The sequence below is a fragment of the Saimiri boliviensis genome, chromosome 14, assembly GCF_048565385.1.
Source record: "Saimiri boliviensis isolate mSaiBol1 chromosome 14, mSaiBol1.pri, whole genome shotgun sequence".
Taxonomy (NCBI): domain Eukaryota; kingdom Metazoa; phylum Chordata; class Mammalia; order Primates; family Cebidae; genus Saimiri; species Saimiri boliviensis.
In genome coordinates this window covers 76,360,933-76,378,908 of record NC_133462.1, presented here as the reverse complement: position 1 = coordinate 76,378,908, position 17,976 = coordinate 76,360,933, and the positions used below count along the sequence as shown (strand labels likewise).

General features: G+C 51.2%; 2 protein-coding genes across 9 annotated transcripts in view; one reads left to right on the top strand and one right to left on the bottom strand.

The window, feature by feature from the left end:
* TMEM63A (transmembrane protein 63A) overlaps nt 1-5,739 on the top strand; it is a 37,686-nt gene extending 31,947 nt beyond the window's left edge. For all 7 annotated transcript variants that reach the window (XM_074385272.1, XM_074385273.1, XM_074385275.1 and 4 more), the window contains 5 exons: nt 1,240-1,407; nt 2,327-2,442; nt 2,770-2,832; nt 4,097-4,258; nt 4,360-5,739. In XM_074385272.1, coding sequence (XP_074241373.1) covers nt 1,240-1,407; nt 2,327-2,442; nt 2,770-2,832; nt 4,097-4,252 — 503 coding nt within the window. In that variant the 3' untranslated portion in view covers nt 4,253-4,258; nt 4,360-5,739. The remainder of the gene's footprint in view (nt 1-1,239; nt 1,408-2,326; nt 2,443-2,769; nt 2,833-4,096; nt 4,259-4,359) is intronic.
* EPHX1 (epoxide hydrolase 1) overlaps nt 5,714-17,976 on the bottom strand; it is a 41,099-nt gene continuing 28,836 nt past the window's right edge. For both annotated transcript variants that reach the window (XM_039464218.2, XM_074385278.1), the window contains exons 4-9: nt 14,620-14,847; nt 14,179-14,308; nt 13,527-13,735; nt 8,732-8,840; nt 6,633-6,758; nt 5,714-6,093 (exon numbers count right to left, since the gene is read on the bottom strand). In XM_039464218.2, the coding sequence (XP_039320152.1) occupies nt 5,892-6,093; nt 6,633-6,758; nt 8,732-8,840; nt 13,527-13,735; nt 14,179-14,308; nt 14,620-14,847 (1,004 nt within the window). In that variant the 3' untranslated portion in view covers nt 5,714-5,891. The remainder of the gene's footprint in view (nt 6,094-6,632; nt 6,759-8,731; nt 8,841-13,526; nt 13,736-14,178; nt 14,309-14,619; nt 14,848-17,976) is intronic.

Sequence of the window (17,976 nt, the reverse complement as noted above, 5' to 3'; positions counted from 1 at the left end):
GGTTGATTTCTTTAGTAGCAAGATGGTGCCATAGTCACAGGCACAGCTTTTGTGCTGCTTTCACTCTGGCAGATGGTTGCCTCCACGTGGGTTACCACATTTAATTCTCACCTCATCCTACAAGGCAGGTCTTGTTTCTATTCCCCCTTCACAGATGAAGAACTTCATATGTTGTTAGTAAGCAGGAGAACCAGAATTTGAACTCAGGACGATTTGACTTTAAAGGCTAAGGTCCTGGCCACTGAAATAAAACGTCTGGAACTGGCAGATGCATAAAAGACTCTAGAAGAAAACAGAAAACCCAAGAGACTGTTGGCAGTAATAGCTGAGGATGAGGGGGAGAAGTTGTTTTAGTTTTCTCTGTATACGCTTCTGTGTAGTTTTAAAAATATACAGTATTAACACTTTCAAAACAAAATTTATTTTTCCAAAAAGAACCTGGGCCTGGGTGTGGTGGCTCACGTCTATAATCCCAGCACTTTGGGAGGGCGAGGCAGTGGATCACCTGAGGTTAGGAGTTCGAGAGCAGCCTGGCCAACATGCTGAAACCCCATCTCTACTAAAAATATGGAAATTAGTCAGGTGTGATGGTGGGTGCCTGTAATCCCAGCTACTCGAGAGGCTGAGGCAGGAAAATTGCTTGAACCCAGGAGGTGGAGGTTGCAGTGAGCCAAGATTGCACCACTGTACTCCAGCCTGGGCAACAAAAATGAAACTCCGTCTCAAAAACAACAACAACAAACGGGCATAATAGAAAAGGCAGCACCCACCTTCTGGTGGTTGCCGCTGTGTGCTCCTGTGCCATCACTGGGGTAAGACCCTTGGGCCTCATTCTCTGTTGACTGATGAGGGCGGGGGTCAGCCGAGTGGGAGAAGGCCGGGGGTGTGGGAGCACTGACATACTCAGGGGCTCAGCATGGGAAGGGCTGGGGAGGAATTGAGGCCAGACATCCGAGTATGAAACAGCCTCTTTCCAAGATGATCCTGGAATGTTAGTGTTCTTTGGGGACAGGATCACAGACACTGCAACGCCCTTGGGGTCACAGAGAAGTGAGGAAGCAGGTAGGAGAGAGAAAAAATTAGCAGCCAGAGTTGCAGGGTGCCTCATTTTGTGTTCAAGCAGTAGAGCAGCAGCCCCAGCCCTAGCTCCTTGGCAAAATAGCTGCCCCTAAGAGGAAGAGGGCAGAGGCGCCCCTGTGACCCCGCGAGGTTTCCAGCTCACAGTCCCATGCCCTGCAGGCCTCATCTACATCCTGCTCAAGCACATGGTGGACCGGCATAATCTCTACTTCGTCTACCTCCCGGCCAAGCTGGAGAAGGAGATCCACTTTGCTGCTGTGAACCAGGCCTTGGCGGCTCCCATCCTGTGCCTCTTCTGGCTCTACTTCTTTTCCTTCCTGCGCCTGGGTGAGCAACCCTTCCAACCTGGGGCCAGCCTTTGACCTCCCATCCCTGCATCCACACCAGCCAGTCAGTTTTCATAGCATCAGCTTGGCATCTAGTCAGAATGTGGTGCCCAGAGTAAGGGCTGGTTAGGCGTCCAATCAGAATGTGGGCCCAGAGTGAGGGTTGGCTAGGTGTCCAATCAGAATATGGTGCCCAAAGTGAGGGCTGGTTAGGAGTCCAATCAGAACGTGGTGCCCAGAGTAAGGACTGGTTAGGCTTCCACTCAAAACATGATACTCAGAGTCAGGGCTGGTTGGGTGTGGTGTTGACAGCCTAGCTCCTGAGCTAGCCCAAGTGCAGTGTAAGCCTTGTCGAGGCCTGGTCGATTGTCCCATGCATCCTTAGAGAGAAGACTGCCTTTATCAGCTGTGCAGGGACTGAACCAGAGGAGATGGGGAAGCTGATCCACATTGCCCTTTGTGGATGGGCCCAGCTCCCTGTACCTCCTGGCATGGAAGAGGTGGGGACACGGAGGAAGGAAAACTGACACTCCTAGGAAAAGACCTATCTGCCCCGGTCAGACTGGGGATGTGGGAGTGTCCATCCTACCTAGCCCAGGGGAAGGGAGACTGGAGGGAATGGACCCAAGCAAAAAGGCTGGCGAATTGCCATTGACTTGGCGTCCCAGTACCTGAAATCTGACCAGGGATGATGCCAGCCATTCAGTGGGTCCCTCTGCGTGCTCTTGGCTGTGAAGACGTCATCCCTGCTGCTGGAGTTGAGGGGTGAGGGTGGGGGGCTTAGGCTTTGCCATGATTTTCTGCCTGAGGGAGAAGTCACGGGCAGTTTTGGCACCAGGTGTGGCCCTTCCTCAGCCGGGTGAAGGTAGGTGGCAGCCCCTCCCCATCCACCCCTAAGGCTAGCCACCCTCTGTCCCCAGGTCTGAAGGCCCCTGCCACTCTGTTCACCTTCCTGGTGGTGCTGCTCACCATCCTGGTCTGCCTGGCTCACACCTGCTTTGGATGCTTCAAGCACCTCAGCCCTCTGAACTACAAAGTAAAGGCCCCCGTCCCCACTACCCGGCCAGGCCCTGGGAGATGGTGGGGCGGGCTCACTCTCAACCCCTCCTACCCTCAACACAGCAGCAGCCTTCTCCAGATTCTGCTTCTCCGTGGGAAAGGCGTGGGTGATTGGGTGCGATGTGTAGCTTCCCTTCCTCCTCTCATCCCTGCACTCCCCCACCCCATCCTCTCTTGGGCTGCCAGGGAGCTTGGTGCCAGCTGGTACTATTATTCTGGGTGTTGATAGTCTGTGTATTTGGAGGGTGTTCGTTCGCAGGGATCAGTTTTGTTTATCATTGCAAGTTTTTGCTGTTATCTGCAGACAGAAGAGCTCACAAGCGACAAAGGAAGTGAGGCAGAGGCCCACGTGCCCCCACCGTTCACAGTAAGCCGTCTGTGCCCTTCACCCCACGAGATTGTCTCCCTTTTTTGGTCTGGTTCTAACAGTCCCAGCCAGATGGGCCTCGGCAAATGTACTTTGATCATCTCTTGCTAAGATCACATGGCAGGCAGATTTGTGAATTAATGGCAGAGAATGAATCCTAGTCCCTCTGGGTGTTTTAACCTGCGTATTTGAAACTGTTGCGATAATGAGTCTTGTCTGGATTCGTGCCCATCCCCCTTGGTTTCAGTTCCCTGCTCTCTTTCCTCTGCATATTTAATGCCTGGTGAGTTGGGGCGTCAGTGAAGGCACATTGTAAGGTGCTAGCGTTTGATGAAGCTTTATCAGCAGTGATGAACCTGCCTGTGTGAGTTCCTCCACTAGGCTCCAAGAGGGTGTCAAACAGACTTCCTCTGAATTCAAGAAATGAACACTGCACATGCTTCAGAGGAAGACCCCAAAGGAAGACAGACACAGGGCTCCTTCCCTTCCTGGTTTTCCCTGCACGTAGCCTCCGGGGTCCTGCTCCTAGGCTGGGGCTGGGAGGGGAAAGCAGAGTCCCAGAGTTCCAGAGCTGTGACTACTGGCCTTCCTGACAGCTGGGGCCAGGACAGAGCCGACCTCATCTGCAGGATTCTTTCTGGTGGCTGCCTCCCAGGCGTCAGGCTCTCTTATTGGTGTCTGTCCTTGGACAAGTCCCAAAAGAGGGAGGGCTTCAAAAAGACTCATTACCCAGAGACACCTGTGGCTGTGCTAGCCAGGCAGGGAACACCCAGGACAGGTGGATAATGTCAAGCCCTCAGCCAGGGTCTCGGGAGGAGTGGAGCGGGGCTCTATGCCCTGGGTCAGTGGCTGGAGCCTGGGATTGGGAGGAAATGAAACTCTCACAGATTCACTGAGCATCCTGGGGGTCCCAGGGCAGTGCTTGAAGCCCACCTGTATAGGTAGACTTGTTCTATAAAGTGAGAAATCCTCCTAGAATCCAGGGCTAGGAAGTTTTGTTTCTTCTGAGAAAACTGCCCTCCTGTGCTTCCTTCTGTGATCATGAGAACTGTGTAGTTGTGCCTTCTCTTTTGCCCTGGCTGCTAGGAAATTCTGCACGTGGCATATTTTGGGTCCTAATGTCCTAAATTGATGTTGCTGTTTCTTCATATGTCCTTTATGGCCATTGTCTGTGTCTTCCTGTTGGGAGAAGGGCAGGAGGGGAGGGATCCAGTGTGGATTCTCATGCCTGCCCCAACCCAAGCACGAATCCATTTGCTGACAGCCCTACGTGCCTCGGATTCTGAACGGCCTGGCCTCGGAGAGGACGGCGCTGTCCCCGCAGCAGCAGCAGACCTATGGTGCCATCCACAACATCAGCGGAAGTCTCCTGGGGCAGAGCCCCGTGGACAATGTGGCTGCTACCCCCCAGGAGGCCTGAGGCCGGGTGAGCTGCCAGCTGGGCCAGGCTCAGGGGAGCCTGTGGGGTGAGTAGACAGGTGAAGTAGCCTGACTCCCAAGTTCATGACTTCTTCCCATCTGTTTTAGGTCCCTCTGCTCTGAAAAGATGCAACCAGAATGGCCTGGGGCTCAGGCCCTTGGCTGAGTGGGAACGTGTTGGGACTCCCCTGCTGAGCCATTGGGTGCCGATCTTTTCTGGTCCCAGCCATGGTGAGGGGAGTGCTTGCAGCCTCTCCCCTCCCTTGCTCCCCCCAGTTACCCGCGCCCCCCACCGGCAAAAGCTTCCAGCTCTGCGGCTGGGGGGACATCCCCAGTGGTTTATCGCCAAAACCATGTGGTGGACTTTTGCTCCCCAGACTGATGAGTCCAGGAGAATATATGGAGAGAGATGTAACCAGGGGAAGGCCTCCTCCCTTCTGAGCACACACTGCCCACTCCCCTGTAGGCACACACATAACTGATAACCAAAGAGATGCTGCAGTCCAGTCTGAGGTCTGGCTGGACGTCCAGCTCCCCACTCCATGGCCAGCCCCTCCTGGCTGCACCCGGTCCCTATGAGTGAGCCATGGGGAGCGGGCTGAGAGGCAGCCAGTGTTCCTGCAGCTGTGCACACACCTCCGCATCCTGTAGGGTTCTGTGTTTTTGTATCATGTTGTCAGGGACACTCTGGCCGGGTCAGGGTCACCCCACAGGCAGGGACAAGGACCAAAGTGCCCATTAGACCACGGTTAAGATCCAGCCTCTCCTACCTCTTGGGGGCTGACTGCATGAGTCCACATGTCCAGCAGGCTCTGTGCAGCACTCCCCACTCCCTCCAAGGTGGGGGGCAGTGCTCAGGGCCTCCTTAGAGTCAAAGGACAGTATGGTCGGCACACAGGAGGGGGTGCCTGGGCTGGGTGCAAGGCCATCCCACTGCCCTTGAGCTGAGGCTCTGGCAGGAAGGAGGGGCTGTCCCTCATATCTACAGGGGATGATCACTGGGGATAGGATGTAACTGATCTTCTGCCTGAGAAGCTTCCTCCCTGCTGCCTCCAGGGGGCACCAAGGCGCAAGCCTGTGGGGTGGGGACAGGAGGGGGTTTGGAAGAGCAGGTTCAGCCTCCCTGCAGCCCAACCGGACCAGGGCCTTGGTGCCTCTGCAGGCCCTGCCTGAACCTGTCTGCTGGTCTTGTGGGCCTGGGCCTTCTCACTCGGGGACCTCTGGGCGCTGATTTGCCCCCATGGTGTGGCCAGTGCTGCCCCTGCTCCATGCCACCCTGGCGCTGGAAGGGGTGGGTGGGCATTTGCCATGGGTCGGGTGCAGCATAGCCCTGGCCAGCGGCCTCATCCCCAGCTGGCTTCCCGTGCCTTGGCCAGCAAGGAGGGGCCTGCCAGCTCTGCTTGGACAAGGGGTCCCTTGTGGCGTCGGGGTACGCTCATGTCACTGGGTTCCAGCTGCTGTTAGAAATAAAAGCCATTTATCAAGGAAGGCCATGTTGCTTAACACATGGGGTGGGGGGGTTGGGGAGTGAGTTTGGAGGGTGAGGGGGTGAGCGTGGGCTCCCCGCACAGGCAGGGGATGGAGGCAGACTCATTCCTCAGAAAAGCCTGGAGGGTAGAGGGGCCGGGGCAGGGAGGAGGTCACTGCTGCTCCAGCACTGACAGGAACTTGCGGATGTCCTGGGCGAGCAGGTCCGGCTCCTCAAAGGCCGCAAAGTGGCCCCCACGAGCCATGTAGGAATAGGAGATGAGCTTCGGGTACTTGAGCCTTATCCACTTTTCAGGCGTGTGGATTAACTCAGAAGGGAAGGCAGAGAAGCCAGTGGGCACGTAGACCTTCATCCTAGAAGCGACAGGGATCCCGTGGGGGAGCTGAGGCTGTGGCCCTGTGCCTTCCCCCAACCCCGCCCCCCCACTTCCTGCACAGCAGGGGGTTCAAAGGCCTGAGGGGCAAGATCAACCGGCCACCCACAAGGAGCCATAGAGAACAGGACAGATTCAGGGTCTCAACCAGCTTCCCCTCATTAAGGGCCCTCTCTCTTCTGGGAGGGCCACACAGCCATGGACATGGGACAGCCTCTAACTCCCGACCTTTCAGGGCCTCCATGTGAGACTCGGAAATCCCAGAACCATCAGTGCCACACCAGACCAGCATCCTGGACTGGGGAGAGGCACTAAGGGCCACCTGGGAGCCAGGCATGTGATCCCTCCACGAAGGTTTTCTCCAAACACCCCCACCTTTAGTGTTCTTATCCAAGGGCCCCCGGGGCACTTGCAGGCAGGGTTATACTTATACCACCAAATGCCCTTCCTGGAGTTCAAGATGGGCCACCCCCTGCCCCCAGCCTCAGGGTCCCCTGCTCTCAGCTCGGCCAGGCTCACCGCTCATGCTTCTGGGTCATCCAGCCCTGTCCCAGGTTCTCCTTGTAGAAGCGCTGGGAGGAAACGATGGTTCCCGTTGTCCAGTATAGCATGACGTTGGTCAGCAGGTCATCCAGGGAGAACTTTCTGGGAAGGGAACACAAGGCCCCGCTCTCAGTGATAGATGCAGTTCTGTGACAAAGGGCAGCCAGAAAGTCCTGTACATGCCAGGCCCTGCCCACACGGCTTCCCTCTTCAGACCTCATGCAAGGTGTGTGGTATCCTCTTGTCACAGGCAGGCTGCGCCCTTGGCATCACACTGGAGAGCATGCATTTAGTTGAAGTGTCTCTTGCCACCCAAAGGCCCTCCCCCGCCGGGCTCGCCTCCACACACCCGTCCCCTCTCTCCTGCCGCTGACCTCCTACCCTCCCCTCAACCCTGCACTGTGAAACCGCTCAGGGCACCAGCTATAGGGTGACCCTGTACCAGGTAGCATCGTCTAAGCTCCTTACCTTCATTTAATTCATGTTTTCCTCTGAGCAGCCTATGGGACATAGGTACTACCATCTCCATTTTACTTATTAAGTGGAGAATCCAAACCTAGGCAGCCTGGGCCCAGGATGCACACTCCACAGCCCACCTTCCACTCTTGCCAAAGCAGGCGCTCCCAACCCCACCTTCCTCTCTGAAACCCTGGTCTCTAGCAACAGCAGCATCGGGCAGGAACAGAGATTAAGGGAACAGCCTTTTGAACGCCATTTTGGTGGCAAAATGAAGACTGGTCAATGAAAGCTCATTACAGTACACATGTAAACTCTGACCTGGCTTTCTGCAAGTCGTCCAGGTGCTTCCATCTCCCTTTCAGCTCTGCCCGCAGCTTGAAAACTACTACAACCGCCATTTCCACCCTAGCGTGTCCCTGTTCTTGCTGGAGCATGGATCATATCTTGTCCCCCCTCTGCTCAGGGCTTTGGTGCTCCCTGTAACCTGGAGCCAGAGCTGCAGAAGTGGCCCAGCAGGACAGTCTGGTGAGACCTCACATCCGGCTCCAGGTATCTGTGTGCAAGGAGCAGGCCACACCCCTTGCCAAGGTGGTCCTGCAGGAGCTCCGTCAACTCCTGGGTCCTGCTGAATGTAGGGTAAGGGAAACAGATCCCAGAGAAAGGACCTGCCGAGCCTCTTGGAGGAGGCGAGGACCTGCCTGCAGGAATGCGTTTGCTTGCGGTCTGGCCCCAGTGTACCTGCTTCAACCTCTCGACAAGTCACCCTTTCCAAGCACCCTTTCCTTGCATTTTTATTGCTTTTCTCTTTGCCTAAATTTCCCTCCTCCATCCAGCAAACTCCTACTCATCCTCCAAGGCCCAAATCAAATACATTCTGGTCATTTCCCCTCTCTGCCACTTAGACAAAGAGAATCTTCCTTCCACTGGACTCCCAGTCCTTTGCATGTATTTTCCAAGCTCATTCAACATCTATTTACTGGGCACCCACCATCACCTGGTACTGTTGTAGGTGATGGAGCTGGAGCATGGTCAAGACAGAATCCCTACCCCCAAGGCGGGATTCAGCCTCATTTTGCTCTCTCTTTCCCATCCCCAGCACTCTCTGTGTCACAGAAGGAATAAAGGGATGGGCCCTGGAAAGGGTGGGTCAGAGCCGACCTTGGTGAAGGCTGAGTCAGGCCACAGAGCTGACATGAAGTCAGGCATGTCGAGGATATAGCCTCTAAGGCTCTGGGAGATGTGACAGCCTCCTGGAACATGCAGTCATGTGGCCTCGATGCCAGGCTCTCCAGGGAGTCAGGAGGAAAAGCCCAGATGCTCTTGGCAATAACATGGTACCTGCTGCCCTCTGGGCTCCCTAACCCCCAGAGGGGCCTGGTCAGCAAAAGCAGCACAAGCAGGTGAGCCTGCCCCTAGTCCTGATCACCCACTCTGAGGCTGGGAGCAACTCACCAAGCCTCCTCCGGCAAAAAATACAGCTACCTTAGTCACAGGGTAAGGATTTGTAAGAAAGCCAACAATAGAAACAATTTGCTGAGCGCCCCATGCAAAGCAACCAAACATGGGGATGAAGAGGGTGAGGAGGGTGAGGGTGGCAGCTGGGACCAGGGTCTCACCTTTCCAGGCCTCCATCCTCCAGGTATCGGAATTCCGTATTGGTCCAGGTGGAAAACTTCTCTAGGATATAGGCGGCCAGGCCCACAGGAGAGTCATTCAGAGCACAGCCTGGTGTGGGGAGAAAAAGGGAGACTCAGGCCTGGGGACCAGGGAGCTGGAGCTTCAGGTGTGAGGTGTGACACTGGCCACACAGGGCGGGGCTGTGGGCAGGAAGCCACGTTTGAACACAGGCCTGCCCTAACTCCCGGGTGCTCACGTGCCTCGCTTCCTTCACTTCCCACCTCGGCTTCCTCATCTGATAAACAGGGATGATGCTTTCCCACTGTCTCCCAGCGCTTCGCACACTGCCTGCTCAGTTTCCCTCAAACTGAAGGGTCCATGCCTCTGCATATGGTGGGGTCCCACTGAAGTGCTATTTTTAAAAAGTGGGGTTCTTCAGTCTGTGCTGATTCATGAAATGAGAAGCCACCTAAAAAAGTCTAAAATAGAGGATCAGTTACAAGTAAATATTGATATACTCATAAGCCAAAATACTGTGCAATCATTAAAAATGGCTGGGACAGGCTAGGCATGGTGGCTCACACTTCTAACACAAGCACTTTGGGAGGCTGAGGCGTGTGGATCACCTGAGGTCAGCCTGGCCAACATGGTGAAACCCCTTCTCTACTAAAAATACAAAAAATTAGCCAGGCGTGGTAGTAGGTGCCTGTAATCCCAGCTACTTGGGAGACTGAGGCAGGAGAATTGCTTAAACCCAGAAGGCAGAGGTTGCAGTGAGCCGAGATCATGCCACTGCACTCCAGCCTGGGTGACAGAGTGAGACTCGGGCTAAAAAAAAAAAAAAAAAAAAATGGCTGGGACAACATAGATGAATCTCACAAACATAACATTGAGCAGAGGAGAGAGATCCAAGATGGCTGACCACTAGCAGCTCGGGATTGTAGCTCCCACTGAAAGCGCAAAGAAGGAGAGGACGCCACACCTTCACATGAATTCTTGTTGCTCACGCACCAGGAGATTCCCAGCGGAGGAGCCCCACGGGTCGCCAGCGCGACTCTTGTGACCGGCGAGGCGGTTTTGCCGGCGCCTCGGAGCGTCGGTTCTTGGTGCAGTGTCAGAAAAGCACCATCAATCTTAACGCCGCTGATTTAGTCGGCACAGTGGGTTGCTCAGATTTCGGCGCTGAGAATCAGTAAGTTGGACGTCCACTCGGAAACCCAGTTACAAAGACGGTAATTATAAAGACCACATGGATAAATCTACAACGAAGGGAAGAAAACAGCCAAAAAAGGCTGAGAATACCCAAGATCAGAATGCCTCTCCCTCAGCAGGGGATCACAGTTCCTCATCAGCAACGAAACAAGGCCTGATGGAGAACGAGTGTGTTCCAATTACAGAAGCAGGCTTCAAAATGTGGATAATGAGAAACTTCTGTGAATTAAAAGAACTTGTTCTAACACAATCCAGAGAAACTAAGAACTTTGAAAAAAGGTTTGACGAAATGTCAAGAAGAATACACAATTTAGAGAGGAATATAAGTGAATTGATGGAGCTGAAAAACACAATACGAGAACTCCGTGAAGTATGCACAAGTTTTAACAGCCGAATTGATCAAGCAGAAGAAAGGATATCAGAGGTCGAAGACCAACTCAGTGAAATAAAACAAGAAGACAAGATTAGAGAAAAAAGGATAAAAAGGAACGAGCAAAGTCTCCAAGAAATATGGGACTATGTGAAAAGATCTAATCTACGCTTGATCGGTGTACCTGAAAGTGAGGAAGAGAATGAATCCAAGCTGGAAAATACGCTTCAGGATTTTATTCAGGAAAATTTTCCCAACTTAGTAAGGCAAGATAATATTCAACTCCAGGTAATACAGAGAACACCACAAAGATATTCCTCAAGAAGAGCAACTCCAAGGCACATAATCATCAGATTTACCCGGGTTGAAATGAAGGAGAAAATACTAAGGGCAGCCAGAGAGAAAGGTCAGGTTACCCATAAAGGGAAGCCTATCAGACTTGCAGCAGATCTCTCAGCAGAAACCCTACAAGCCAGAAGAGAGTGGGGACCAATATTCAACATCCTTAAAGAAAAGAACTTTCAACCCAGAATTTCACAACCAGCCAAGCTAAGCTTCATAAGTGAAGGAAAAGTAAAGTTTTTTGTGAACAAGCAAGCACTCAGAGAATTCATCACCACGAGGCCTGCTTTACAAGAGCTTCTGAAAGAACCACTACACATAGAAAGGAACAAACAGTATCAGCCTTTCTAAAAAATACCAAAAAGAGCATCAATATAATGAAGAATTTACATCAACTAATGGACAAAATAGCCAGCTAATATTAAATGGCAGTATTAAACTCACATATATCATTGTTAATTCTAAATTTAAATTGACTAAATCCCCCAATCCAAAGACAGACAGACAATTTAGATAAAAAACTAAAAACCATCAGTATGCTGCATCCAGACCCATCTCACATTCAAGGATACACAAAGACTCAAAACAAGGGATGGAGAAAGATTTACCAACCAGAGAGCTAAAATAAATAAATAAAAAGCAGAAGTTACAATTTTTGCCTCTGATAAAATAGTCGTTAAAGCAACAAAGATCAAAAGAAGCAAAGAAGGACATTATATAATGATAAAAGGATCAATGCAACGACAAGAAGAGCTAAAGATCCTAAATATGTACGCACCCAATACAGTAATACCCAGACATACAAAACTAATAAAGAGACTTAGATTCCCACACAATAATAGTCGGAGACTTCAACATTAATATTAGACAGATCAATGAGACAGAAAATTAACAACGATATCCAGGACTTGAACTCAGATCTGGAACAAGTAAACGTAATTAACATTTATAGAACTCTCCACTTTAAATATACAAAATATACACTCTTATCAGTACATTAATTTTAGACAGATCAATGAGACAGAAAATTAACAACGATATCCAGGACTTGAACTCAGATCTGGAACAAGTAAACGTAATTAACATTTATAGAACTCTCCACTTTAAATATACAAAATATACACTCTTATCAGTACCACATCATATCAACTTAGAAGTTTAAACGAAATGTTGGTTGGCTCCTTGTTATTCTCTTCCCTCATTTTATTTTATGTCTCCATTATTAAGGACAATTATAGGCATACCCATATTTAGACTGCATTCTAGCCCGGGCAATAAAGCAATACCCCCATTCTCTCTCCCTCTTCCTCTTTCTCTTTCTTCCTCTTCTTTATTCATTATTCTTTTTTTCTTTCTCAAAAAAAAAAAAAAAAAAAAAAGAACATTGATCAAAAGAAGCCAGATTCAAAAGTACATAACTCTGTGATTCCATTCATAGAAGGAGTTAAACAGGTACAACCAAAACCATCTCAGTCAGAAGTCAGAGCATGGTGACTGGGGACAGTGCCTGGAAGAGAGCCCCAAGGGGCATCTGGAGTGTTGGAGCCATGTCGGTGATATGGATATACTTCCCTGTGAAAATCCACCACCAAAATGTTCACAAGTTCTTTTGAAGGAGAGGGAAGGTGGGGAGGGGGAAGAGGTTATACGGGATTGTCTTTCATGTTTTGTACTTTTTGCATTATTCAGCTTTTTGACAATGAACATGTATTTTACAATCAGAGAAAAATACTGGTTTTACAAAGTGCCATTATGATGATTATGAGATGCCCGGTGTGTCTGGGCATGGGATTGCCATGAAGACTATAAAGAACTTGGAAATGGGCAAGATGATTCCTGGGTGTCTTCGGAATGGGATCTGGGGAGTTACCAGCAGACCCTTCTGGACTTACGGGATTCTATCGAGGTCGTGTCTTTCCTTGTCGTTGAGCTACTTTACAGTTCCGTAACTGTAGAGAACTGAGTGTAATGGAATGATTCTCGTTCATAGAGAGGCCTACAGAGATTTAATTGATATTACTCTGTGGATGTTGACAAGTTTTGTGTCTGTTAGCAAATTAATTTCACCTCCTGTTTGTCTTTGAATTTTTCTTGTTAAAATTCTACTGGTTTCTTTATCAATTTATCTTTTTGAAAAAATATTGTCCTTAAACAGGACCCTGGTGGCAGATGTGATTGCTGGACCCTTCCTCCCTGGGAACTTTTTTTTTTTGAGATGGAGTTTCGCTCTTACCCAGGCTGGAGTGCAATGGCGTGATCTCGGCTCACCGCAACCTCCGCTTCCCAGGTGATTCTCCTGACTCAGACTTCCGAGTAGCTGGGATTACAGACACGTGCCACCACGCCTGGCTAATTTTGTATTTTTAGTAGAGACAGGGTTTCTCCATGTTGGTCAGGCTAGTCTCAAACTCCCAACCTCAGGTGATCCACCTGCCTTGGCCTCCCAAGTACTGGGATTACAGACAGGAGCCTCTGTGCCCAGCCACTGCCTGGGAACTTCTTCCCCAAGGCTCCAGGGTACTCTCTCCCCTCTCCCTGCAGCCGCAGAGCTGCCCACCCCCAGGCTTCTTCCTACCCCACCCTCTCCATCCCTCTGCTTCTCAGTGTGGGATGTGGACCCATGGGTGGGGGATCAGGGGTGAAAGCCACTATGAATACTGAGTCAGCTAAGTTGGCCTAGGGATCTCATGAGGGTCCATCCTCTTGATTCTATAAGAAAATGCAGTTAGAAGATCTCAAGAGCTGGGAGGTTCTTACAAGAGGCTTCCTCCTGTGGGCAGCATTGGGGTGGGGTGGTAAGATTCCCCCGAGGGTGCCTCCCCGCCGCCCAGTGAAGCTGGTGGTGGGCAAGGCCCCCCGAGCACGCTCACCCACGGTGTCGGGCTTGGTACACTGGATGTGCATGTAGCCGCTCTCCCTCATCAGGCTGTAGAAGACCTTCTCCTTGAAGGGGTACAGCAGCTCCACGTCCCTCTCGGTGTAGCCAAAAAACCTCCCGAAACGCTGTCCCAGGAGAAGGGTCAGGGTGGAGAAGTTGCTTAACACCAAACCCATGTTCAGGTGCAGGCCTTTCACGTGGCTGAGGGCAGAGAGAGGGGCCCAGGTGAGGCTCCGCTGGTGTCAAGGAGAGGAGGAGGGGAAAGATGGCGGAGGAGGAACAGGCCTCGGGGCTGAGGAGCCAGCACAGGGCCAGCCCCTTTCAGCACTGGCCCCTCTGGTGAGGCCACCGGAGTTGGAGGGAGGGAGGTTGGAGGAAAATCAGTTTCTGGGGAGTTCTGCTCGGGGCTGTCCCAGAGCTTAGTCCAGCAGAGAGGTCTAGTGCCTGACCTTCCCCTCCTCTCACAGGGCTTCTCTGCTTGGGAACCTGGCCCAGAGCCACTACCCTGGATTATAGAAAGGAGAATCCGAGTCAATGTGCCCCAAGGCACTGCTGGGTGACAAGACACATGCCCTTCCCTCCCCTGCCCAGAGGTCCCCCTCCTAGAGGACACTCACACCCCCCACTGTCGCGAGTGACCTCACCTGGGCACCAGCTGGGCCATATTGGTGCAGATCAGGGACCCCCAGTCCCCACCTTGAATGTAGAATTCCTGGAAGCCCAGCCGCAGCATTAGCTTGTAAAAGATCCTGGCGGTGGCCACCGAGTTGAACCCTGGCCATGATGGGGAAAGGCAGAGTCACAGGCAGGTTGTTCCTTGGGCCCTCTGGGTGTTCTGTGAAGTTTCTCAGGCCTGCCTCCCCCCAGGTGGAGATGAGGAAAGCTCTGGGGCAGGAAGGAATCCTGGAGGGCGGCGTCTCCAGCCCCTGAAGGCGGGCTGCCTGGGGCTGGCCTCTCAGGCCCCTCCCTTCCCAGCTTCCTCGGGCCAACTTCCTGCTCACCCTCCCAGAAGGAGAGCCTAGTGGGAACACCTGGCCCACCCTGGGTGAGGACGGGGCAGTTATGGAGCCTCTAGCAGCCCGTACCCTTCTTGGAGGATGCCTCTGAGAAGCCGTAGCCAGGGATGGAAGGGCAGATGACTTCAAAAATGTGCTCATCGCTCAGACCATGGTTCTTAGGGTCAGTCAGGAGTGGGATAATCTTATAAAACTCGTAGAAAGAGCCAGGCCAGCCGTGCACCATCAGCAAGGGCTTCGGGGTGCGGCCTGCAGGCAGCTGGGGGGGCTTCACATGGATGAAGTGGATGTCCAGCCCTGGAGGAACAAAGCACAGTCAGGGTTGGGGGAGAAAGAAGACCCTGTGCAGTCAGGTCTATCCTAGAGCCTGGATATTGAGTAATGCCACCCTTAGTGCCTGCGCCCCATGGTACTGATGACAGTAATCACGGCTGATAACTGGTGTCATGCTCACACTGGCTCCAGATGCACCAATGTCCTCACTCAGGCTTCCCTGCAAGGGAGCTACATGATCACCTTCCAGTTTCCTCAGAGGTGCCCCCTGAAGCAGGGCCAGGTCTGTGCAGGAGGCACTGCTGGGTTCCAGGGCTCAGGACAGCTCCTGGCCCATGGCAGGGCTCCATAAATACTTGTGCAATAATTTAAATTTGGGGGGTAGGAAGAAAGCCCCGTATATCTAGCAATACAGGATTACTCAAGTAGATTATAGCTTGACAGTGTAGTGGAGTACAATACAGTCATTTAAATGGACAGTGAAAACGTATACGCATTTAACATAGAAAACAGATCAGTAGGTCGGGCGTGGTGGCTCACACCTGTAATCCCAGCACTTTGGGAGGCTGAGAGGTGGGTGGATCACAAGGTCAAGGGATCGAGACCATCCTGGCCAACATGGTGAAACCCTGTCTCTACTAAAAATACAAAAAATTAGCTGATCATGGTGGCATGTGCCTCTGGTCCCAGCTACTCCAGAGGCTGAGGCGGAAGAATCACTTGAATCCAGGAGGCTGAGGTTGCAGTGAGCTGAGATTGTGCCACTGCACTCCAGCCTGGTGACAGAGCAAGACTCTGTCTAAAAAAAAAAGAAAAAGAAAAAGAAAAAAAGAAAACAGATCAGTAGATATTTCTGGGAGGTAAAAGCAAATTATCAAGTCACATCCATTGTGTGACCCAGTTTTTGTAAAAAGTATGTATGCGCCGGGCGCGGTGGCTCAAGCCTGTAATCCCAGCACTTTGGGAGGCCGAGGCAGGTGCATCACGAGGTCGAGAGATCGAGACCATCCTGGTCAACATGGTGAAACCCCATCTCTACTAAAAATACAAAAAAATTAGCTGGGCATGGTGGCACGTGCCTGTAATCCCAGCTACTCAGGAGGCTGAGGCAGGAGAATTGCCTGAATCCAAGAGGCGGAGGTTGCAGTGAGCCGAGATCGCGCCATTGCACTCCAGCCTGGGTAACAAGAGTGAAACTCCTCCTCAAAAAAAAAAAAAAAAAGTATGTATGCGTATACTCTAGTTATACTGTGTATTGGTGAATTTTAAAAGAGGATAAATTCCAAGACTGTAAAAAGCAGCCGGGCACGGTGGCTCATGCCTGTAATCCCACCCAGCGCTTTGGGAGGCCAAGGCAGGTGGATCACGAGTTCAGGAGTTTGAGAGCAGCCTGGCCAAGATGGTGAAAAATACTAAAAATCTCTACTAAAAATACAAAAATTAGCCAGTTGCGGTGGTGGGCGCCTGTAGTCCCAGCTACTCGGGAGGCTGAGGCAGGAGAATCGCTTGAACCTAGGAGGTGGAGGTTGCAGTGAGCCGAGATCATGCCATTGCACTCCAGCCTGAGCAACAGAGCAAGACTCCATCTCAAAAAAAAAAAAAGAATGTAACGAGCAGTTCTCCTTGAGCAGTAGATTCTGGTGCTTTTACTTCTCTTTGAGTTTTAGGTACTTTCCAATTTTTCTACAACGAACAGGTATTAAATAGATAATTTTTTTCATACACATTGACAATATGTTATGTGACATATTATATGTTATATATTTTTCTAATTATAAAATAACCTTTTCTTTAAAGTGGAAGACTTTTGGGTCCGGTGTGGTGGCTTGCGCCTGTAATCCCAGCAGTTTGGGAGGCCGAGGCGGGCAGATCACCTGAGGTCAGGAGTTCCAGCCCAGCCTGGCCAACATGGCGAAACATCATCTCTGCTAAAAATGCAAAAATTAGCCAGTGTACTGGAGTACAATACAGTCATTTAAATGGACACAGTTAGTGTGGTGGTGGGCAACTGTAATCTCAGCTACTTGGAAGGCTGAGGCAGGAGAATAGCTTGAACCTGGATTTGGAGGTTGCATTAAGCCGAGATCACACCGCTGCACTCCAACCTGGGTAACAGAGCAAGATTCCATCTCAAAAAAAAATAGAATAAACAAAGTGGAAGATTTCTTTTTCTAAGTACAATGCTGGAAACATCATCATAGCCAAGGGCAAGTGAACAGATTCTAGTCTCCTCTGGACTGACCTGGGCCTCTGCATATCAAAAGAGAGCAGCCCCTTCCCAGGCCAGTGCCATGGACAGCACCTGGGCCCTCATGGCACTCACAGTGAGGGCGGCTGCCATGGCTGGAACCCTCTGCCACCAGGGCTGGTACAGTCAGCGTGGTCTAGCTAATGTTCTGCTCTGTTGTTAAAAAATTATAAACAAATAATACGTTTACTGTACAAAACTTAGAAAACACAGATAAGCCAAACGGGGAAGACTCACATGTAGTCCCACTCTCTGAAGACAACATGATGTTATCTGTCTAAACTGTATTTGGAACAGGTTTAGATTTGCTGAAAAACTGCAGAGTCCAGAAACCTCCCATATACCTCACACCCACCAGGTTTCCTCCATTGTTAACATTTTATGTTCGCATGGTACATTTATTACAATTAATGAACAACTAGAACTGAGATGTTATTAACTATAAAGTCCATAGTATGATTTCCTTAATGTTTAAGCATTTTTTTTTGAGAAGGAGTCTCGCTCTTTCGCCCAGGCTGGAGTTTGGTGGTGCCAATCTTGGCTCACTGCAGCCTCTGCCTCCTGGGTTCAAGCAATTCTCCTGCCTCAGCCTCCCAAGTAGCTGGGATTACAGGCGTGTGCCACCACACCTGGCTAATTTTTGTATTTTTTGTAGAGACAGGGTTTTACCATGTTGACCAGGCCGGTCTTGAACTCCTGACCTCAGGTGATCCACCTGCCTCGGCCTTGCAAAGTGCTGGGATTATAGGTGTGAGCCACTGTGCCCGGCCTAAACTTTTTATTAAATGACGGTAACACTTAATATGGATTTTAACAGATTTGTGAGTGCCCAACATTGACGGCGCTCTGCTGTACAGCACGTCTCTAGGACATATGCGGACGGCAGGGCTGAAACTCCACACGCC